Source organism: Balaenoptera physalus (assembly GCF_965194825.1).
Source record: "Balaenoptera physalus genome assembly, chromosome: 10".
Classification (NCBI taxonomy): domain Eukaryota; kingdom Metazoa; phylum Chordata; class Mammalia; order Artiodactyla; family Balaenopteridae; genus Balaenoptera; species Balaenoptera physalus.
Window position 1 is genome coordinate 35,271,398 of NC_138889.1, and position 24,170 is coordinate 35,295,567.

Genomic DNA, 24,170 nt, shown 5'->3' on the forward strand with positions numbered 1-24,170 from the left:
AGCACTTTAACCCCAGATTTTTAACTTAACACCTCCCAACCTTTTTAATAAATATCAAAACAAAAACAAAAAACCTTACTCTCATATGCTTCTTTTTATCAGAAGCTATTGGTTAACACACTCTCACAAAACTTGGGGACAAAACATGAAAATGTGAATTCTAGAAAAGCAAAGAAGCAAATGGAATTCTCAGGACAACACTGAGCTATTCTAGGACAACAGTTGTGCCAAAGGTCCAGAGAGGCTCTTGTCTACACTGGAGCAATAGGTTAGAAGCTCCAGGAAATGTCTGCAGAGAAAGAAAAATAGAACTGATCAATATCCTGATGTGTCTAAATGTAATGAGAGGAAATTTACACTTCTTTTTGTTTGTTTGTTTTTAAAGAAAACTCAAAGGCAATTATAGCTAGTGAGCAAAAATATTCAGGGGGAAAAAATTCCAGAAGTTCCAAAAAGCAAAACTTGAATTTGCTGCGTGCCACAAATATTTACGTGGCATTTACATTGTATTAGGTATTGTAAGTAATCTAGAGATGACTGAAAGTAATATGGGAGGATATGCATAGGTTATATGCAAATACTATGGGATTTTATATTAAGGACTTGAACATTTGTGGATTCTGGAAGCCAGGGGGTACGGGAACCAATCCCCTGCAAATACCAAGGGACAAGTGAATTAACTCCTGGGAAAACAAAGTTATACAAATAACACAATCAAAATAATTGAAATAACTGAGTCGTGAGTAATATGTACAAAATCACTGAAATATAAACTTTAAAAATTGAATTCATTTTGCCAAAATGAAGTTTTACCTCTACTGAGAGAAAGGGAAAGGAGCATGTAAGATAGTATGAACTCAAGACATAGTGTGACAACACTATGAAGTGAAAGGATGGTACCTAAAACTAAAAAGCAAAACAACAACAAGAAAAACTCAAGAAGTAGCAAGGTAATCATGGTCTTGAAAGAAACTGAGGAATGGCTAAAAGTTCAAAGTGGTCTTGAGACAGTAAAGAAGGGAGCAGGGCACAACCTTTAAAAGAATGACACAGCCATTAGGAAGAACAGGATAGGACAAAAACTGGTTAGAACCCATTAGGCCCAAGATGGCAGAAGACCGGACTTCCAGTAGACCTTGAGCCTCATTATAGACTCACTGTAATACTTAGCATATGCTAAATGACACACCCACAGGTGCCATAACCATAAAAGACCAAAAAATGGGCAGTGGCACAATTCCTGGAAATCTCTGCCCCCTCCCCAAAATAGTTAGAATAATCCTCCCCCTCCTTAGCCTATGAAATTACCCAGCCCATAAAAACTAACCACCCCGTATTTCGGGGCTGCTCTCGCTTTCTTAGACAGACCACATTCTGCCTATGGAATGTGTATCTCTCTAAATAAACTTGCTTTCACTTTACTATGGCTCACTCTTGAATTCTTTCCTGCGCAAAGCCAAGGACCCTCACTTGGTGGTGCATCCCAGGGACTCGCCCAAGACCTGGGACATGACCATCCTCTGATACCCCATTCTCCTGCAACAGTCTTTCTGAGGAATTAAGTGGCAGGGACTGGTAGAAAAGGAGATTGCTAGTTTTTGTAAAGCCTAAAAAATAATCTATAACTTTTTAAACAAATAATGAAAAACACTTTATTTTCCTATTAGCCTACACCCTAGGAGGGCACAGACCACATATTATTAATTTTCTCAAAGGGTAAATAAATATCTAGCACAGAGAAGCCTGTCAGCAGGTATTTTTGAAATAAATTAGATTATAACTTGATTTTAGACTGACGTGGGTATACTAGAACCTTCCAGTTGATCAACCCAGAAAATGTTCACTGGCCTATGTAGCAGAGCCCTAGTGGTCCCAGGGAGTATTTTACGATGATGACTTCAGAAGTCCAAAGGTTTCCCCAAGGTAACTGCTACCCCAAAACTGTGGTGTTGCCTTAAATCAGATTTTGGTTACAAGGAAGGAAACTCAAGTTCTCACTTTGCTGTTGCACCTCTTTGTCCAAAACTTAATGGCCATTTTCTGCTTTACTTGAATGGTTTTCTGGTCTGTTTCCCTTACAAATACTATTTATAAACTCAGTGTGACAATAGTAGATTATAATGAGGAAGTCTGGGGAGAAATTTTAACATTTGCAAAAGCAACTGCATGTCTGGTTCCTCACAACGAAAACGACTCTCCTTCCAGCAGTTTTCTGGGTCTGCCCCAATTTGACAGTAACTTTTGTTCCCTCTTTTTCTTTGGTTGATTTTTCAGGGAAATGACTTCAAAAAAACTAAGATTGTTCTCTTTAAATATTATAGTCCTAGTTCTATAAAAGCATACTATGTTTCTTGGTCCAAATGAAGCTTTCAGATTCATCATTTGTTCTATAAGAAAAGAAACAGGAACACTAAATAATTTATTTCATGAATTAGGGACAGTGGCCTACTAACTTTTTAAACCCATATCTAATGTTTTTCCCTAAATATTTTTCTTTATAATGATGTCAAAGTATCACATTAATAGTTTACTAAGCACAACATAACAAAGAAAGAAAACAGAAATTAACAATCCTATAACGCAAGTATAAAATAATTCAAGGTATTATCACATAAATTGGGTTTTAGGAGAAAGGGCAGATGGATAGCCAGTCACTTCCCTGCCTGCCCCACCCTCAAAGTCCAACAGGTACCTCCGACACAAATCAGGCAGATCCAAGCTGCCTAGTTAGTGTTCCCCAGCAGTACTCTAGAGATTAGAAGCCAGTATTAGAATCTCTGGTGCATGAGACCTACAAATGCCTTAAGAGACCATGAAAACTAGAGGGAGTCTATTCTCCACCAGACCTTGGGCACAAAACATATACAAAATGACTCTCTCGGCACTTATCACAGGGCCTTATACAAAATGGCTATGGATTTTGTGACTGCTTGAGCCATTTTTTCTAAGACTTTGCTTAAGCAAAATCTGAAAACATTTTTTATTACATGCAAGTTTCTGATACCCGAATATTTTCTCTTATAATCAATTATTTGTGATGCTCTATATTTTATTTATTAATATTCACATAAATAAAAACCACTGCATTATCTGATTTGGGGGGTCCAGACTAACACTGAATATAACAGCTGGTCCTGCAATGATAGATCTTGACGATACCTAGGTGGTATGACAGGAGTTTGATTTAGTGAGAGTAATATTCCAAAAACAATACTTAATACGCAGTGGGCTTTCAATAGATGAATTTAACAATACATTCCCACCATCTATTTGCTCTATAAGGAGAAACATACCAACTCTTATTCTAGACTTCATAAAATATTATGAAAAGGATAGGCCAGATACTTTGGAAAATTATGTTAGCTATCAACATTCTTGCCACCTGCATGAAACTTTCCTGGCTGTATTTGCCAGTAATAATCTTTCCCCTTCCTGACCATCTGGACCATGAGATTACTGGAGAGCAATCAAAATGTAGCTTTATATATAAATTTTAACTTTCCAAAAAATTATTGAGGTCAAGAACACTGCTATAGGTTTCCTTTTTACCTCCACAATGTGATATTGGAAAAATACTTTTGGAACAAAAGAAATCTATTATTCAGATGCATTTATGACGGGTCCCAAGAGCATAAACATTCACAAAGACAACAGTTGAATTATACCTAGATGGTGAAGAAGTACGATAATGGCTTCTATATTTACCAATATCGTAAATTCTGAAACATTCCTGAACTGTATAAAATATCTATTTCCTAACAATCTCTTCAGCAGGCTTAAATTCATCCTACTATTTCTAACTGTGGAAAATCTGTTTAGTGTCTGGAAGTAAGAATGAGTGAGAATAAAGAAAATTATTCCCTGTTCATTGTTGATATAATTCCACAACCTTAAGTACTAAGCATTATATACTATTAAATGTTTCAGCAATTGAACAGCTTGGGCTTTACAGATTTCACAACTATAAGAACTGAAAAAGCATGTCTCTCTTGCATCTAACCAACATTTATATCATAGTCAGACAATGATGTGCTAAATATTTCTCCTAGGAGTCTTTCCTCAAACCTAAACAGCATAAACACATACTCAAAAAAAAAAAAAAGTACAGATCACAAATCCAGTGATATATACAATTATGTCCACAACACATTTTTTTCACTTTATTAGAGTGAGCAAATCACTTACGAAGTTCAGATATGCTGATGAATAGAGGGGAACTGGGTTAGCAGTAGGATTTAGACTTGATTAAAACTCAAGGAAAACACGAAAACTTGTAAAAGTCTATAAAAGCCAGATTGAACCAATGCAATCATATTTTATAAGTCCAGATGATACCCCAACAGTCACTTGACTTTTCTATTTGGGTGTGAGTGGGCTTTGTCAAGCTTTTTCTCTGGCACCGACTTTTCATGAAGGATAGGAGCAAGGCAGTAAAACATCAGTACTGAACTGAGGATCTGAGCCAGAGCAGGTGAATCCATCCTATCCTTCTAGGCCACATGGAGAATTATTAGAATAGAATCAACCTACATAGCCAAGGGACACCCAGCATTACACTACAAAAGCATGCAATAATCTAACAGGGTATCACATCAGCAGTTCAGGCCTGGAACTTCCACTGAGGGAGTTTTAATTCTCTGAACACTAAAAAGATCAAAGGTAGCATACTGGCTGAAGTATCCAGTGGAAAGTTTTGGTTCAGGAACAATTTAACCCATAAACAAAGCAGGCAGCACGGTCAGCTTGTGGCATGCCTGAATAATAAATAACTATGTCTATAAAACAGAGTGATATAAAAATTGACACCAACTCTCCCACCAGATATTGCAAGTCTTTGGTAACAATTAATATCCCTACTGACGGGCTGTCCACTCTGTCTGCAATATTGGCATTATTTGCAACCACAAACTCTAGTTATTAGTTTCCAAAAGCCACAACATCAAATAAGATTTTTCCACTCTATTTGTGGCTTCAAGCTCCATGGATGCCTAGTTGCAAAGCCAATAAATTGCTTCCTAAACCAACAGAAGAAAAAAAAAGTCACAGGCCCACTGTGGAATGCTGGCAGGTTACTGTAATACACCCTAGTACTCAGAGGAACTGATCTTTCTTCTAGAGCTTCACAGCCCAGCCCGGTGGAATCCAAGGTCTCACGAAAACACAGGCAAATTTAGTTCTCTTTGAGGTAACTAAACTGGGTTCTCCACAATGTCCTCCAAGTGGTCAGTCTTTTTTTTTCATTGCCAAACAAATCAAAAAGCAAGATTAATCTTGAAAACAAGCCCCTGAAAACTTGCATTTAAATTTTTTTATATCCTACCAATGCATCATTGTGTAGCATTGTATTCAGGTGAATTAGGTTTCAGTAAATATGAGATGTATCAAGTTGGAAGAGCATATTAGATATTATTTTGGTAATAAAAGGTTAATATTACAGCATAGTTTTCTAATTAAGCATTAAAGAACAATAAGAAATGCACAACCTGCAAATGAAAACAGTTGTAAAATTAAACTTTTATCCAGTTGACCAGGTACTCTGCAGAGTTAGGAACTGCCTTGTCTCTGCTTCGTCACTTGTTCCATACTGCCATCAGCTATGCTATAATCTGTCTGTCCAGTACTTGGATGCCAGTGTAGACTCTGAACAGGACACAGGAACAGAATCCTCATTCTGGAATCCACTGGCTTAATATCAAGTCATTTCTTTCTGCTTTCTCTCGGTCCTGTTCATCCTCTAACCATATTAGCCAGATTCTTTGCAGGGGTTCTAACCAGTAATATGTCTCCTTTTAAATTCCCAACTCCTATTCCTAGTGCCTCCCTCCATACCTGGGTTCTGACATTCCTTGGGTCCCTAAGCACTAACCTGTGCTAGACTTTAATCTGATCTATCAACGTGGGTCCCAACATTGACTGCCACTGTACATTTGGGCTGAGATTCAGAACTTGTGGCCAAAATGTCAATCTTTCATTCTTCTGGTCTAACTAGATACTCAGTCTGGTTTATCTTATCCTCACTGGCGTAATAACTGGACTCAAAAGAAGAAAGATACCATCTGTAAGCCAGGGGCTTCACCTATAAAAGAAAGCTACCACTACTACTACTGTTACAGATTGATAACTAATAAAAGTGAGGAGAATTATGATTCCAAGAAGAAAGTCACAGTGGATGCACAGATATAATTCTAGACTATATGTCTAACGATTTTCCTTCATATACTCTCTCTGAACAGGGGTAGGACCTTTCAGTAATATCTGCTTTGAAACTGCCAAACTACCGGGTAGTTTGAGAATTCTATTATTATCTCTACATATAGACAGATAGGTAGATATAGATATAGATATTGATGTATAGACTAGGCTTGTTATTTTATATAGATATAGATATAAAGTATATAACAATTCACATAAGGCCAAGTTTTGACAAATGAATACATGCAAATACAGAAAGGCGGTCTTTCAATTTTACACAATTCCAAAATTTAATTCCAGCTGGTTTCTCCCAAGACTTCATCCCACTACTCATTACTTCAAATGAATTTCATCTGAATTCTAGTTAAAAATTTTTTTTTTACTATGAAATTTTATGTTGATGCAATAAGTACTGTTGTGCATAACATCGTCTGCAAGCCACATATATTTAATTTTCTTTCCAAGCACACATATTAATTAGAAAATGAAGAACTGTGCTATTCTGATGTTGCCTTTTTTTAGTTTTTGTTTTGTTTTGTGGTGTTTGACCTGTTCCCCAAAGCCAAAACAACTCCCAATTCAGAAACCATTTTCCCAAGATGTAAACCACTCCCACTTCGGAGCAGCTCTGCCAAGAGGTAGAGATGTTACATAAACTCTTTCATTTAATGCCCAACCAATGATATGAGGTACTGAAGTTAAGTGTTACCTTCATTTTGCAGATGAGAAAAAGATCAATTAGCTGGGGTAGCTTGCCCCATGATCTCACAGCTAGTAAGTAGAGAAGCAAGTATTCAGTTTTGAATGTTTGATTCCAAAGTCTATTCTCTTCCAGCAAACCATTACTGCGAAAGGAGGGGTGGGTAGATAAAAGATAGTGCCAGCCTACTACCCAGGTCCACTACAGAAAAGAAGAGGCTTATCATCTTTAAAGGCAAACAGAACCAGAACTATTTGTGCTCAGAGGATAACCAGGCGCCAAGTATCCTGCCTTAAAGGGAACAACCAGTAATTTGCTGCTAACAAACAAGCATTTACACCAAGTACACTCCCACCCCCCATCCTTATTGGCATCAGGAACTGACCTCTCAACACTTCTTCACATTCCACAAAGGCTGAAGCACCCCATTCATACTCCTCCTCTGCACCCAATCCTCCTGCCACCACCCTACTGAAGCTTCAACATCCGCTTCCTTGTCCAATATGCAGCCTCTCTCTTCCACAACCTCTTAACCTCTAATGACCTTCTCTCTTCTGTAATTCACACACCCACAAGGACACGAAGAGTTCAAGCAATCTAACCCCTTTGCTTCTGCTTCTTGGCAATCCTTTTCTTCAACTCTAGTTTACTCTTAATCTTATTTCCCACAGTGGCCATCTAAAAAGAATTTTCTCCTTTCTCAAGAACCCAGCCCCAAACTTCCCTCACTCACACCAGATGGCCTGGCCTCCTGCTTTTCTGATCAACATGGTCTCCATTCTTTTCAACTTGCCTGTCTCAGAGGAGGGGCCCTCTTCCTCTCAAAAGCTAACAACTCCCCAAGAAGCTTCTAATCTCACCCTTTTCCATCTCCATTCTCCATTTTTTTCTCTCCCGCTCTTATTTCCACCAGCACTGTTCTCTCCTCACAAGCCATTTCTCCTTCTCCTCATCTACACACTTACTCCAGTGGACTCCCATCCTCATGAAGGAGGAAGACAGGAAGACCTGGGAGTGGGGAAGAAGGAGCTTTGGTACCCGCACCAGCACGGTGCACAGCTCTTTAACCCTCACAACACCCTACAAGGCGCTCACAAGTAAAACACCCAAATCTTCTATCACCATTCTCCTACTTTTCAAATAATGAAACTGACATGTAGAGGTTAAAGAATATGCAAGGCCATAGAGCTAATGACTGTCAGAGCTAACCTCTGAACTCAAATTAGCTCACCTGAAATTTATACACTTTCCTTCTATTCTAGGCACAGTCCCACAACCCCACCTCACTATTCTAAATGTAACAAATCTGATTATATATCCTGGGAATTTCTACTAGGAATTTTGTCTGAATCTCAAAACTTAACATGTACCAAAACTTAACTCGTAATTCTGCTCCACCCCGAGGTACCCTGGCCACATATAAACATATAAATGGGCCCCTAACACCGTTCTCCTAGTAACTGGAGTGATGGATTATCCTCAGTCCTTCCTTCCACAGATTCAATTGCCAAATGCTGTTGATCTCTCTCCTCTACCCTTCTTCCATACCCATGTAAGGGTATCACTTCATCTTTGCTGTACTATTACAACAGCCTAGTTATTGGTTTCCCAGCTCCTATGGCTCCAGCTCACCCTATGTAGTAATGGTCAGAATAAAATTCCTAAAGGGCTCCTTTGATTGTGTCATTATCCAACTCAAAAACTGAATGAGTAAATAAAGTCAGAAGTCCATATTGCAAATGATTTGGGGCCTCCAAGATGTGACCCCAAAGTACCTTTCCAACTGTGTTAGCTTGAGATGCTACTACTTCTGGTCTCTTAGTACTTTGAAACTACTAACATTCCTATAGTATCCCATTTCCATGTCTTTCCTTTAACTACTGGGTTGGCCAAAAGGTTCTTTCATTGTTTTTCCATAAGATGGCTCTGGTAGCACTTAGTTGTCTTTAACTTCATTTGAAACAATTTTGTTAGATTGTACGTGACAGCTGTCATATCAGAGTGCATTTTAAAAGAGACTTATCAAAACTGGTGAATTTTTGTGTAGCCATTTTAATACTGAAGATGGAAGAAAAAAAGCAACATTTTCAGCATACTATGCTTTATTATTTCAAGAAAGGTAAAAACACAACTGAAATGCAAAAAAGATTTGTGCAGTGTATGGAGAGGGTGCTGTGACTGATTGAACGTGTCAAAAGTGGTTTGCGAAGTTTCATGCTGGAGATTTCTCACTGGACGATGCACCACGGTCGGGTAGACCAGTTGAAGTTGATAGTGATCAAATCAAGACATTAATTGAGAACAATCAACATTATACCACGCAGGAGATAGCCGACATACTCAAAATATCCAAATCAAGCACTGAACATCATTTGCACCAGCTTGGTTATGTTCATCACTTTGATGTTTGGGTTCCACGTAAGTTAAGCGAGAAAAACCTTCTTAACTGTACTTCCGCATGTGATTCTCTACTGAAACATAATGAAAACGTTCCATTTTTAAAACAAATTGTGATGGGCGACGAAAAGTGGATACTGTACAATAATGTGGAACAGAAGAGATTGCGGGGCAAGCAAAATGAACCACCACAAACCACACCAAAGGCCAGTATTCATCCAAAGAAGGTGATGTTGTGTATATGGTGGGATTGGAAGGGAGTCCTCTATTATGAGCTTCTTCCGGAAAACCAAACGATTAATTCGAACAAGTACTGCTCCCAATTAGACCAACTGAAAGCAGCACTCGACGAAAAGCATCCAGAATTAGTCAACAGAAAACGCATAATCTTCCATCAGGATAACGCAAGACTGTATGTTTCTTTGATGACCAGGCAAAAACTGTTACAGCTTGGCTGGGAAGTTCTGATTCATCAGCCGTATTCACCAGACATTGAACCTTTGGATTTCCATTTATTTAGGTCTTTACAAAATTCCCTTAGTGGAAAAAATTTCAATCCCCTGGAAGACTGTAAAAGGTACCTGGAACAGTTCTTTGCTCAAAAAGATAAAAAGTTTTGGGAAGATGGAATTATGAAGTTGCCTGAAAAATGGCACAAGGTAGTAGAACAAAAGTGTGAATACATTGTTCAATAAAGTTCTTGGTGAAAATGAAAAATGTGGCTTTTATTTTTACTTAAAAACCAAAGGCACATTTTGGCCAACCCAATACATTTCCTAAGCTGTATCTTACCTAGACATTGGGACTCAGCTCAAATAACATCCTCCTTTTAAGCATCTTCTGATGTCCCTTCTCCAGCTTTGGTGCTCTCACAGCATTTCTGTTCTTACTACTCTACCTAAAGCACTCAGCACATTCTCCTGAGTAACATAGTGATGATATCATAAAGCTATTTTTGGACCCCCTTCTATTACAAGAAGATCTTATTCATGTTGCATGTACCAAATTACCCATAAGGTTCTTTGCACTCAGAAGATATTATTAGTAGAGAATTCCAGAGAATCCAAAGTCAACATGAACTAAATGACATCTTATATGGGATTTTAATTTGAAAAGTTGATTTTTTCCTTCATCCCTGAGTAATCTGCACAGCATCTACACTGGCCCATAAACACTATCTCTCATTCTAAGATAGATAGATAGGTAGATAGATAGATAGACAGACCAATTTGTTCTGCATAAACCAAAACCTTTTTTCAGGCTGTGAAGGAAAAATGGGGCAACAAATGACCAGGTTTCCCCACAAACATATGGCTTCTATAGCCTCAGTGGCTCCACTGGCATCAGGGATCTGGTGACCCACAAAGCACTCCTCTGGAACAGACCTTTTCCCAGCTTTAGTACCTTCCCCAGCTGTGCCTCCCTCCCTCGGTATAAAGCACAAGTATATTGTTTAGAGTAGCAATTTTTCCCAGGCTGCATCAGACAACACGAATCTCCATAAAATGAAAGGCTCCTAACGTCTCAACCCAGAGGATTCTACCTTAGTTCAGGTCTGGGGGTGAAGCCCAAGAATCAAAATTTTAAGGCTCCCCATACTTGATTCTGATGCTAGGCAGCTTGGCAACTGCTGACTTTGTGGCAGGCGTGGGGGGGAGGAATGCATGCTTTGTGTGAGGAATTAAGAGTTAAAAATATATTTAAATAGAAAACAGTAGATATACGTGAGTGTGTGTGTGTGTGTGTGTGTGTGTGTGTGTAATTGTTTAAAATAAGATTTGTAAGAATGCTCCTTGCCTAAAGCACATCTGTACTTTCAATGGCAGAAGTAGTTACTCGTGGCCCTCTTGGTAATGGAAGAAACAGAACACTATGTCTGAGTCCTAAGAATCAAGCAGGACCTGAAAGCTCTTCTCTCTACAGCCCTCCGAATCATGACTCAGCAACTACGCTGAATTCTCTCAATGACCGAGAAATTACTCTGAATTAAGCTGTTTTTTTCCCAGCCACATATTCCTTGATAACTATCCAAGGCAAGCTTTTCTTTCTTTTGTAGGCCTGTTATTCAACTATTTTCTTGCTTTCCTCCTCCCCTACCCCAAGGCTGTCTCCATTGCTCATATGCTGTCCTTGCCTTTTGCCAGTGAGTTTTCATTAGTCTCTGGGTGCCCACGTCCTGCCTCCTAACTCACTTATTTCAGATACAGTCTCCAGGACTATTGCCTTTCTGGTTCAAACCTTTTAATGTCAAAATTGAAACTGTACTTTTATTATTTCATTTATATTTAGAAATGTTCTGTCTTGGTCCATTAAAAAAAATGCTGATGAAGGCAATCCTTGACTCAACTCTGAACTGGCAAAGACTTCCATGCTATAATTCATCACATAAATTGAATCCAGAATAAATCTCCTAAAGGGCAACTTCAATCACAAGCCTCAAGTGTCTCCTGAGGACATGTAAAATAAACTTGAGACTATGTGGCAAGCCCTCTACGATATTCTGTGGCTCCCACTCCTTGTACTCCAGCTAAGAAGATACCTTTACACCTTTTGCACCAAATGGTTTCAAATCCAGAAACAGGTCAATGTTTACATAGTCATATAAATTTGATTGATCACACAGGGAATGGAGGGTAAAATGAGGTTCATTTTATAAGCAGTTTACAGTAATACCACTATCTTGAAATTAGATATCTGTATATTAAAAATACTAAAGAAAAATTTTAAGTAATCTCCCTTCTTTTTGTATCTCTATAGCACTTATGGTCTAATAATATATAATGAAGTTATGTATTTTATCGTCTAACTCCTCGAACGGCAAACCCATTAGGGTGGGGATTTTTTTTTTTTTTTTTTCTGTTTTGTACATTGATGTGTCTTCAGCACCCAAACGGTGTCTAACAAATCACAAGTGCTTTACTGAATAAATGAACAAGTAAACTCAAAGTTCATGACCCAGGAGCCAGGTGATCAAGGTTCTAATGCTTGTGTGACTTTAGAAAATCATTTCACCTGCATCTCAATCAAAATGACAGATTTAGCTCCCATGTTCTCCAAGGTCTCTTTCTACTCTACGATACTAAACTTGCGATTCTAAGAAACCAGGCCAACATTTCTGTCAGAAGTAGCTCTTTCTGATAATTCAAAAAAACAAAACAGACAAACAAAAAAAACAACAGCTTGTGCAACTTCCCATCTTCCCACCCCCATATGTACATAAAGAAGGTACATGAATTATCCTAGAACTAAAGAAATGCAGCTCCCAAATAGAAAGATAGAAACTACTCCACACCAAGAAGACAACTGTGACACAATACTATCTTCAAAAGCTGTTTTCAAAGTGGATGCACAATTTACATGATATTCAACATGGGTGGATCAACTCTATTAGGCAAAGCAGGAAATTCACCAACAAAGGTAGAAACTATGCACCTACCACACACATGGGCCACGGCTTACCTTTCTGATACCTAATATTTACCAATACGCAATAAAACATGTTTCTGTTCCTGAAGTCATCCTTCATCCCCGCTTGCAGCTCGAGGCAGTCTGGGCTCTGACCAACATTGCCTCGGGGACTTCAGAGCTGACTTGTGCCGCTGTGGATGGAGGGGCCAGCCAGCCCTCGGTTGAGCTCCTGTCTTCCACTCATACGACTGTGTGTGAGCAGGCAGTGTGGGCCCTTGGTAATATAGCAGATGATGGACCAGAATTCAGAGACAATGTTATCTCGGGTGATGCCATTCCACATTTGCTGACCCTGGTTTCATCAAGTATACCAGTCACATTCGTGAGCAACATCACGTGGACCTTGTCCAACCTGTGCTGGAACAAGAACCCGCACCCTTCTGATCACACAGTGAAGCAGATGTTGCCCGCCCTCTTCCACCTCCTGTGGCACCCAGACGGAGAGGTTCTCTCGGACACCTGCTGGGCCCTGTCCTACCTCACCGACGGCTGTGATGCACACATCAGCCAAGTGGTGGACACCGGGGTCCTGCCCAGGCTGGTCGAGCTCATGAGCAGCTCAGAACTTAATGTCTTGACCCCCTCTCTGCGCACTGTGGGGAACATTGTCACGGGGACGGACCACCAGACCCAGCTGGCCCTGGACACGGCCATCCTGGCTGTGCGGCCCCAGCTCCTCACACACCCCCGCCCCTCCATCCAGAAGGAGGCAGCCTGGGCCCTAAGCAATGTGGCCGCGGGGCCCTGCCAGCACACCCAGCAGCCGATCGCTTGCAGTGTGCTGCCTCCCTTGGTGGCTGTTCTAGAAAACGGAGAACTTAAAGCCCAGTAAGAGGCTGTCTGGACAGTGGCTAACTTCACAGCTGGGGGCACCGTGGACCAGTTGATCCAGCTTGTCCAGGCTGGAGTCTTGGAGCCTCTAATAAATCTTCTCAACATTCCAGACACCAAAATTGTTATCATCATCCTCGACATCCTCTTTTTATCCTCCAGGAAGAAGAAACTGGCACAACCTTACCAGCCCGGGACCAAGATCGTGAGTTCTAAAAGCACTTAACAAACACATACCAAAGCTCCACAACTCCTAAACCAGGGACCAGACCCAAAGAGTCACTTCTTTTTTTTTTTCAAATATTTTCTTTCAGCACTTTTTTTTATTTTTTAAATAAATTTATTTATTTAATTTATTTATTTATGGCTGTGTTGGGTCTTCGTTTCTGTGCGAGGGCTTTCTCTAGTTGTGGAGAGCGGGGGCCACTCTTCATCGCGGTGCGCGGGCCTCTCACTATTGCGGCCTCTCTTGTTGCGGAGCACAGGCTCCAGACGCGCAGGCTCAGTAGTTGTGGCTCACGGGCCTAGTTGCTCCGCGGCATGTGGGATCTTCCCAGACCAGGGCTCGAACCCGTGTGCCCTGCATTGGCAGGCAGATTCTCAACCACTGTGCCACCAGGGAAGCCGAGTCACTTCTTTAAGATCCCCTTCCCCTTGGTGTACCACAGGTATAAAACTTTTAAAACTGAATGATAATAAAATTTTCCACACTTTCACCTCCATCGAACAACAACAACAAAAAAAATGGCATGTGTGAAGGTTATGGGCAGGTAGACAAGACCTAATAGGCCATGTTAGGGATGTGGAATTTCAACCTGAAGACAATGAGAAGCCATTTCAGGGCATTAATCAGAGAATTGACATCATCTTTGCATTTTAAAAAGGTTACTCTGACAGCCTTTGGAAGAAGGCTGCCCCAGATGAGATTTTCTTACAAGGTGGAACTTGGCCATTTCTCTGGGTTTGTGCCCAGGAGAAAATGGGGTATGGGTAGCTTGACTTTATAATGTAACCTATGGATACCTGGTTTGTATATTTGTTTGTTTTAATGCACTTGCATTGACCCACAGAACCACAGTTGGAGTACATCTCTTTTATTTTAGGTATGAATAGAATGGCGTTGGTAAAATTGGAATCATATGGTTAGTTTATAATTTTAAGCCTGAAGCATGGCATACTCTTGATGACATTTTTGTCATAATGTTTTGCATAATAACAAAGCCCCAACTGAATTTTCTTCTTTAATACACTTTAGCCTATTGCTCTTATAGAAGAGCAAAAATCTATCCTATTTGTCTTCAATGAGTCAAGGCTGCCTCATGCACCTATAAAATGCACCATATTTTATACAGTAGATTCTCCATGAGTCAGGCGACTCAACTTTTTCACCTCTCTACAGATGACCAAGAATGACCACAAAAGTGCCAGGGGTATTGATCTGGGGGATACCAATAAATTGTAGAGGAAGCAAAATTGCAAATACAGAATTTGTGGATAATGAGAATCAACTGTATATTCCTGCATCCCAAGTTCTATTGGGCCAGAGCATTTATCTCACTGTCTAGTCATTTTGTTGAATTTTTTTGATCTCTTATAAGTCACTAACCATAGATAAAAGTTCTCTTTTCACTCTCTATCCACTCACCCTGAAATAAGCCTTTTTTAAGGCATGTTATCCCTAAAGGAAGGATATTGCTACCATCTTATTCTTTAGTCTGTACACTCCATGAGGGCAAAAGCTTTGACTACTCTTTTCACCACCAGGTCCCTGGGGATTGGCACAGAGCTTGTCACCTAACAAGTAGTCAATAAACATTGAATAATAAACTAAAGAATATTACGATATTTAGCTCTGGTTTGAAACATTTACAAATATTAAGATATTTGTTCTAAATCATTCTCAATTATATGCAAAAGTTACATATATGTGTGTGTCTGTGTTTGTGTATTTATATATAAATACAGTTGGCTCTCTGTATCCAGTTCTGCATCCTCAGATTCAACCAACTGTGAATTAAAAATACTTGGGAAAAAAAATTCCAGAAAGTTTCAAAAAGCAAAACTTGAATTTTCCACATGCTGGTAACTATTTATATAGCACTTATATCATATTTATAACTATTTACATAGCATTTATATTGTATTAGGTATTATAGGTAAGCTAGAGATGAGTTAAAGTATATACAAGAGGACTGTGTAGGTTATATGCAAATACCACACCACTTTACATAAGGGACTTGAGCATCTAAGGATTTTGGTATCCATGAAAGTTCCTGAAACCAATCTGCTGTGGATATCAAGGGATGACTATATATGAACTATTTTCCCTCTCAAAATTTAGTTTATTACCATACTGAAAAGAATCATTCTGGATATACCCAAATACGTACATTTTATTTTTTAATATATGACTCTAAAATTTTATTTATGCACCTTAAAGTGATTTGTTTCTAGAAACGTTTACTAGGTTTTCCAGGGGGACTATTTATGCAACAAATATTTACTAAGCTTCTGCTACAAATAAGATGCTAAAGAATTTTGCAGGAATAGAAATGTGAGAAAACTTTCTGACCTCAGACAGCATAAAATTTGCTGGAGGAGATAAGGGACTGATTTCTCTGTGATAAAGACAGCCACTTTTTGTTCAGCAAAACAAATCACAAAAGACAGAAAGGGGTTTCAGGGGATTAACGTATATAGATAAATTAAAAGGCAAATTTTTTTCTTTGAGATGTGACTTTTAACATGATAAGTTTCTGAATCTTTTTTTTAACTTCAGATTCTGGAAAAACAATCTAAGCTTTTGAACTTCAAATTAAATCAAATAAAGTTCTTTAAAATACAGAGATAATATGATGAAAACATCTCTCTCAAGTGGTGTGTTTTTTTAAAGAGAGGAACTCCACCTGAAATGTGCAACTTTCCCAGCTGTTTCAGTCCTTAATTGTGGGTGGTTTCTGTGTGGGTGCAAAAATAAGGGTGGTAAAAGAAAATGGAAAACAATAATTCAATTGTCCAACTGAGAGCCATAAAAAGTCAAATATGCTTCCTCTACAGAGTTCAAAAGAAAATGTTATTTATATAAACAATTTAGGCATTTGGAAATGTTCCACTTTAATAGAGGACTTCCTGATTTATATAACCACATTTAAGTGGGTTGTAATGAGGGTTCGTAATAACTGATGGATTTTCTTTTGATTCAGCAAATGAGAAGGTAATTTGTTTCCCAGAATTTAATAAAATCACAGGTCTTTTTTTTGAAGAGTTCAGTTGTGGTTGGTAATGGCATCGTGTCTGGTTTGCTAACTTTTTCCTAAGAGATGCCCAAGAAGAGTCTCATGGCCACACTACCTTATGCAACCCAATATCATCAGACAAATGGTAGTAGTGATCTGTATGGATGAGTATATGTAGCTCATAACTGAATTCTGAAGAAAATCTTTACAGAAGCATTTTCAATTTAATAGCTTAATAGCTGAATTTTATTAGTTTAACTTGAAGAAAAGAGGTGTGTTTTTTTCTTAGCTAAAATCATTTATGATCATTTAAGTGCATTTCCTGGGGTGTATAAATATACTAGTTCTTTTTAACCTGAAATACAGGTTACTATCTCTCAAAGTGTTTCTATTCTATAAAGGAATCCCTTCAAAACACACAAAGCAAACTGTTTGCCATACTTCCCACACTAGATCATATTCTTATTTATCACTTGGAAAACTGGATCAAATACTACCTTTCCATTAGACCTAACAGATACATCCTTGAAGTGAATGAATTTATTTGGTAAAAGATTTATGCATTTTCCCCCAGTAATTCCTCTAACAAAGAAAATGAAAAAAATTTTTCAACCACCCCCTTGAAAAAGGTCTTCTACTTCACACCCTCTGAGCAAGCATCCGTGATCACTCTCAGGCTTCTGTCTAGGCGATTTCACTTAGCCACTGCATTACACTGATGCACACCCAGCTTCAGAGAGGTAATCTAACAACAAATATTTGCACCTGGGCAAAACACTGCTTGCTCAGGAAGACACAATAAAGTCCCTGTGAGTTAAAATGTCACTATTTTAAATTAATTTCCTATAGTCTCACCTTTCAACGTATTTTCCAAAAGAATAGAAAAGAATTCAAAACATAAGGCACATTCCAGCCAATGCAGTATACAAAACTTGGTTCGGTTTGAGTTACCATCCGTCAATCTGTACACATAAGATTTGTAAGGGTTTAAAAAAAAAAAAAGATATAACATGTTCTTCATTCTAAGAACTATTAAGCATTAACCACTGTTATTGCTATGTGTGCATATCTGTATTCAAAACAGAGTAAATACCTGAACACAAATACATGAGTTAAGTCAGAACTATCCGTACAATTATCAATATTATGAAATATATTTTGATCTGAATTACCTACTTCATGGACTCATTTCTCCACTCAGAGTTGGGAGCCATAACCTTAGTTGACAAGTGCTTGTATGTAGCCTGTCTCTACCACAGGAATTTTCTGTTTAGGTATGTCTAAAGGAATAAGTCCCCACCTAGAATATTTACTAGCAAACTGACTCTCCTTCTTGGTAAATGTTTAATCTCTTGAGTGCAAAGTTCACATTGTCCAAGACTTTCCTGAGCACTACAATAGGCCATCACACAACATCACTAGCCAAGCTATTTATGGAAAACCACAACTGGACTTTGCAATGGTTTCCAAGATTACATAGAATGAATGAGCTTTGCCTCATATTAATGACTAATATTTTTATTGGCACCGATTCAGCGTGACTAACAATATCTGATTTTGTTTTTAATGTAGACTTTTTTTAAGACTTGGTTAAAAGTGATTTCAAATTATAGGCACTAAATATGCATAACAAAAACCACAGCCTCAGACAGATTCACAGTAATATCTTTGAGCTTCTACTTGTTCAAATGAACCACTGTAAAGAGTTTTCAAAAGAATAGTGTTTTATTTTCTGTAGAGATAGTTTTTTATTTCCTACTAGTAAGGTTTTAGGGCCGGTCACATGACATTAGCAATTCCCACACACATACCAGGATTAATGCAGTAGGTATTGTCTTTTGTATAATTATGGTTAAACAACGGTACATTTTGTTTCCAGTCTACCCATATAAATTTATTGTTTGAGGAGGCCTGAATCTTATACCAGTTTGTAATCATTCCTTTCCCCTCCATCACCAATTTCTAATCCCCAAGCATCCAGCCACTCAATTCCTAACTTACTCCTAACTCAATGTCTTTACTCAGTCCAGAAAAGCAAAGTAGTATAAAAAGTGGGCAGTTAGAACAGCTGTGGGAAGTTAAGTTGGATGGCCTCCCACTGGGCCAGCGCTGTGGTAGGCAGATAAAAGGAAGCAATCAAAAGTTCACAGGCAGCTCAATCATCCTTAGAGGAGGGAGGAACAACGAACGGCCTCTTGCTGCTGTAAGATGGAAATGAGGTGCTCAAAGGAGAGTACAGGATGCTGCCCTGCTTGGGACTTCAGTTCTGGAAACAACTGACCTGCTCCCTGAGCCACAGGAATTCCCCACTGGGTCCCAGACAACTAATCCCATTTTGCTTCCTTCCAAGCCAGCACTGTCTCACTGGCACCAAAAAACAAACACACAAACCGGCAAGCACAAGGCCAGAAGGGTGGGAGCAGATGGGGACAGCTGAAGAGTGGGGCCGATTTACAGGACAGACACCGGCCTACGTGCCTAACAAAGTCCCGGAACAGCTTCCACAAGTTGAGTCATCATACTGATATAGTAACAGAACCCTCTTTTCCTTACTTTGCTCAAAATCTGTTTTTTGCCCTATTCCACCGTCAGCACACTGAAAACAGACATCTTACTCATCTTCCACCCCCTCCCACCACCATAACTTATATGCAGAAAGTTTGCAAATGCCTTGACTTTACAAGTTATTTTGCACTGACACTGCTCCTTTATAATAAAAGATGAGCTTTTTTTGTAAGTCATCATCTTCAGTGGTTACATCAATGGTAAGTCTCAAGGCTACTCTGGCTGAGAGTATTATGGCTAATATTCAATGCTAAGCGTCACAGCTGTCCCTCTTTCATTCCTCTTTTATTAAATCAGAGGAATAAAGAAGGAGCTGAAACTGGGGCTTCAACAAGCTATTTTTTTTTTAACTTTTCATTTTATATTGGAGTATAGCCAATTAACAATGCTGTGATAGTTTCAGGGGCTCAGCAAAGCAACTCAGCGGAACATATACACGTATCCATTCTCCCTCAAACTCCCATCTAGGCTGCCACATAACATTGAGCAGAGTTCCCTGTGCTATACAGTAGGTCTTTATTGGTCTAAAGACAGCTGAAACTTTGTATCTTCCCCTGTGGAACTGAAGCTAATGAAGGTAGGTAAGGATAGTTCTTGAACTCCATCCACACCAACCTTACGCATTATTCTCAGGGATACATTCTTAGATCATTGTCCTTGGTACAACAGCTTGCGTTAGCCTCACAATTCCTCCATGTTTGGAATGATTATTCAAAGTCTTCTACTATTTCTTTATTATATACATAGTTATTTTTAACTATTGACAGTGCATTTGGGGGCTCAGTAAAAGGATTAAAAGTGCTGGATGGTGAGGATATGGGAATATATCTATATTTTTACGTTAGTTGTTTCAGAAATAATTTTCGTTTATAAATCTCTGTCCTCTAAGTTAGGTTTTCCTAACAAAGCATTGGTGTTTAAATCAAATTCCCAGTAGGAGTTAAATAAGTCTCCTGATTTAAAAGTAGGGAGCCATAACATCTACCCCTATATAGTATTCACCTTCCACTCCCCAACCCTGGATTTAATTCCTCAAAGCCCTGAAAGCATTAGAACTTAATATTCAGCGCCTATCATAAGCTTTCACATACTGATCAATTCACACCTTTCCAATCTAATCTGCAAGAGCCACAACAATAACATCCATCTAGACAAAGTGGAAAGAGAGAAACAGAGCAAAGTTGAGATATCAAGTTCACCACAACAGGGGGAAATCGCCTACCATCCATCTGCCTGCAAGGTCAAAGAGCACAGTGGTTAAAAACGCCCACCTCTGCCATTACTCCATGTGGCTTCAAGAAGATATTTTAAGTAAGAAGCTTAAAGGAAATTGTGAAATATGCAGAAATATATTTATTGCACTGTTAAAAAGTAAAAGACCAACTAGAAGCAGTCTGAATGTACCAAAGAGATGATTTCATACATTCATGTACATGAACCTATGGAATATTTTAAAATCATAAGATCATTAAAACTTACAATATCTATAAAAACCCAGAAGTATTTGCTAGAATCCTCTTTATAAAGGAGAAGTAACAAATTATATACAATATGTAGTTATATGTAGTATAACTATATTAATTATATTAGAAAAAGATACACATAAGTGAAAAAGTTAAGTTTATAAGGAAAATTATATCATTTATACAACAATTTAACCGAAGGTTTACCACGAGTCAGACCCTGGGTCAGGGGCTAAAGTGAAATGATTGAAAGAAAAAAAAAAAAAAAAAAAGATCTGGCCTCTGCCTTCTTGGATTTTACAGTCTCATTACTAAGTGAAAATAATGGCTGTTACGTGAAGTATATGGGTGTTCTTTCTTTCTTCTAAATAATAATGCTACTATATTAGTATTTTAGTAATATAACCGAGGCTTTTGTCTGGTGAGGTGTATTCCAAAGCCAATGTTGGGGGCTAGACATTTATGACACAAACATCATGAAACGGCACACAGGATGACAACTGTTCCAGCTGTCAGTGTCACGTGATCACTGATGCCGGCCTTCCGCATGTGTCCTGTAAAGAGGAGGAAGTCACGCTGCCTGAGGACCATGTGGCAGCCCTCTCCCTCCTTCCTAGAGGCTCCCTACCTACACCTCAGCCAAGTCGGGCTCAGCCGCCTCTCCCCACAGACCTGAGGGTGTACAGAGCCCCTCACGATCCCAAGACCAGCCACCTCCACACCCCCTCAGCATACCTAACACTCCTAAAGGAGCAGACAAATCAAGCAACCACCCGGCACAGCTCCTCTGAAAGAAGCCAGCTGGGCCATGTGACAACTGCACAACACGAACCCCACACAAGAAACAGCTTGTTTGAGGACTGTGCACGTGATTTCTCCAGACGGAACTTTTGTGAATGTAACAAGCTAAAGCCGCACAATGAATTGGAAACTCATTCGGCTTATCTTCTCCTGAGAGCTCTTTCCTTTCACAGCTAGGTTTGGACCTGATACTTTAGGTCAATAAAAATGTATTTTTTAGAAATACATATATAACTGACAAAACTATATAAGAAAAGGAAAAGGCAGAGGAAGGAGAGGAGTATGATTGTGGAGAAGCATGTCAGGGATTCCAAAGCCCTGCTACTCAAAGAGAGGTCCGTGGACTAGTGACACTGACATCACCTTCAAGTGTGTTAGAAACACAGAATCACACACTCCATCTGAGACCTTCTGAATCATAGTCTGCACTTAATGAGATCTCCAGGCGTATCATATACACATTAAAGTTTGGGAGTCACTATTCTAAATGCTTGTAATATTCTATTTTTACCTGGAAGGTAAGTACACTTAGTATATTATTCTCTAAAACGTACGCACATATTTTATACAGTCTTCTGATTGCGTGACTCTAATCCAGCCTACAAATGGACCCCATGTCTACAAACTGGCAAGTAGGGATTGTTTAAATGTGAGGAAAAGAATGCTACATGAATCTGATCTTCAAACAGTAAAAACTCAGATACAGATAAAACTTGAGACCACATAACCCAACCTCTTCACTTATGGGAAATGAAACCATCCGATTCAGGAAGGGGTGTACCTTCACCAGGGTCAGATTGCTAAATATCTGTGGGAAAATCAGATGAGGGCTCAAGTCTCCTGATCCCCAGTAATGTTCTGTGTCCTACACTAATACTGGTTAATACGTCCTGACCGATTTTTTTTTCTTTATAAACAAATACTGAAGTTAAAAGAGAAATCAGTATTAAGTTTTAAAAAAAAGTAAGATAATTCTTAAACCAGTACCTTGTACATTTAATGGCAGATGACCAATATGTATTTGTTTGAATGAATGATTCACTTTGAGGCAAAGAAAAACAGTGTTATCCACATCTTCTCAAAGGGCTGAGCTGAATTATAGAATGATTAAGCAATTTCCTTATGGAAAAAACCACAGAGCTCAATTTTAAAACAATTCATAATACTCTCCTCCACAGAAACCAAAAAAATCGCCCTTATGCTTTTATCAAAGTCAGAATATTTGACATATTTAGTATTTGGGTGTGTGCATCTGTTTGATTTCAATCAAGTCATTATCTGAAGTAAGACTTTTAAAATTATTACTTAGAATATTGAAAAATATCACAACTCACCAATACTAATTTCATCATCTGTTTCAGCATCACCAATACATTCAAACTGGAAATCTTGCAGTGACTGGGAAAATTTCTGTACTGCCATAGACAGATCTGTAATTAAAAGTTTAAAAAAAAATCGTTAAGTTGAAGGTACAATACCATGGAATACTCAAGAGTTTCCACATGTATTTACATAACTTTGCTGCTAATGCTATATTAACCAGAACCTTTTAAAATACCAGCTTGATAAATTTAAGCAGAATTTAAAGGGACTACTAAAGAAATATTTTAGGGATTAGATCTGCTCTGCTTCCAAAGGAGATTTGCCCCTTTAAGAAAGTTTTGGTGCCAGTTGTGTATTATCTGGAAGCCAATTTCCCAAAGCCTTTATCAAAGAATTACCATTCATTCCCTATAAATGGAGCATTTATTTAAAAAAAAAAAAAAAAGAAGAAGAAGAAGGAATGCTACCAAGGTTACTGGTGGGAAAAAAAAAGAAAAGTAGCGAACCTTTGATGAGAAAGGGTCACCGATGTTATTCTATACAGACAGGGAATGTGGAGCAGATAGGGAATGTGTTTTTACCAATAAACACATTCTCATTCTAAGGTGAAAGGCCACCAGAAAAGTTGTTTACGAATAACCTTTTGATTTATAGGAGACCTCAAGCTAAATATACTCCTCAGTCCTGACTTCAGTCTGAACAAATTCCAGAAAGTGACTAAATCCAGAAGAAGAATTCTTCCTTAATCATGGAGAGAATAAAGAAAAGCCCAGAATAATGAGAAGTAAATTCCTGGGAGGCAAAAGCCTAGGATGCAACCTAACAGTGACTAAGAATGCAGACTCTGGAGCCAAGGCGGCCTGGGTTGAAATCCAAGTCCTGCCATTTACTCATTATGTGACCTTGGGCAAATTTTTTTAACTCTTCTGGGCCTCTATTTCCTCATCTGTAAAGAGTGAATAACAGTAGTATAACCACTTTATAGAGCTGTTTTGAGGACTAAGTAAAGTAACATTTCCAAAGCGTTTAGAACAGAACCTGGCACTTAATAAGCACTATTTATGTTTGCTAAATAAAATTAAATCAATCTGACAGTGCAGCATCAGGGGAGCTTTAGAGGTCCCACCTCTCAGAGCTACTGTGATCTTCCATGCTAACCCTCCACAGAAGTCTATGCCCGTAGGAAACACATTT

General features: G+C 38.7%; 1 protein-coding gene and 1 pseudogene across 3 annotated transcripts in view; one reads left to right on the top strand and one right to left on the bottom strand.

Moving 5' to 3' along the window:
• Positions 1 to 24,170, bottom strand: part of ARHGAP42 (Rho GTPase activating protein 42) — a 295,441-nt gene that overhangs the window by 199,526 nt on the left and 71,745 nt on the right. For both annotated transcript variants that reach the window (XM_082409915.1, XM_082409914.1), the window contains exon 2: positions 22,988 to 23,083. In XM_082409915.1, coding sequence (XP_082266041.1) covers positions 22,988 to 23,083 — 96 coding nt within the window. The remainder of the gene's footprint in view (positions 1 to 22,987; positions 23,084 to 24,170) is intronic.
• On the top strand, positions 894 to 22,981 carry LOC309636413 (importin subunit alpha-8 pseudogene; annotated as a pseudogene). Its single transcript has 2 exons — positions 894 to 950; positions 12,711 to 22,981. The product of its transcript is annotated as an importin subunit alpha-8 pseudogene (transcript).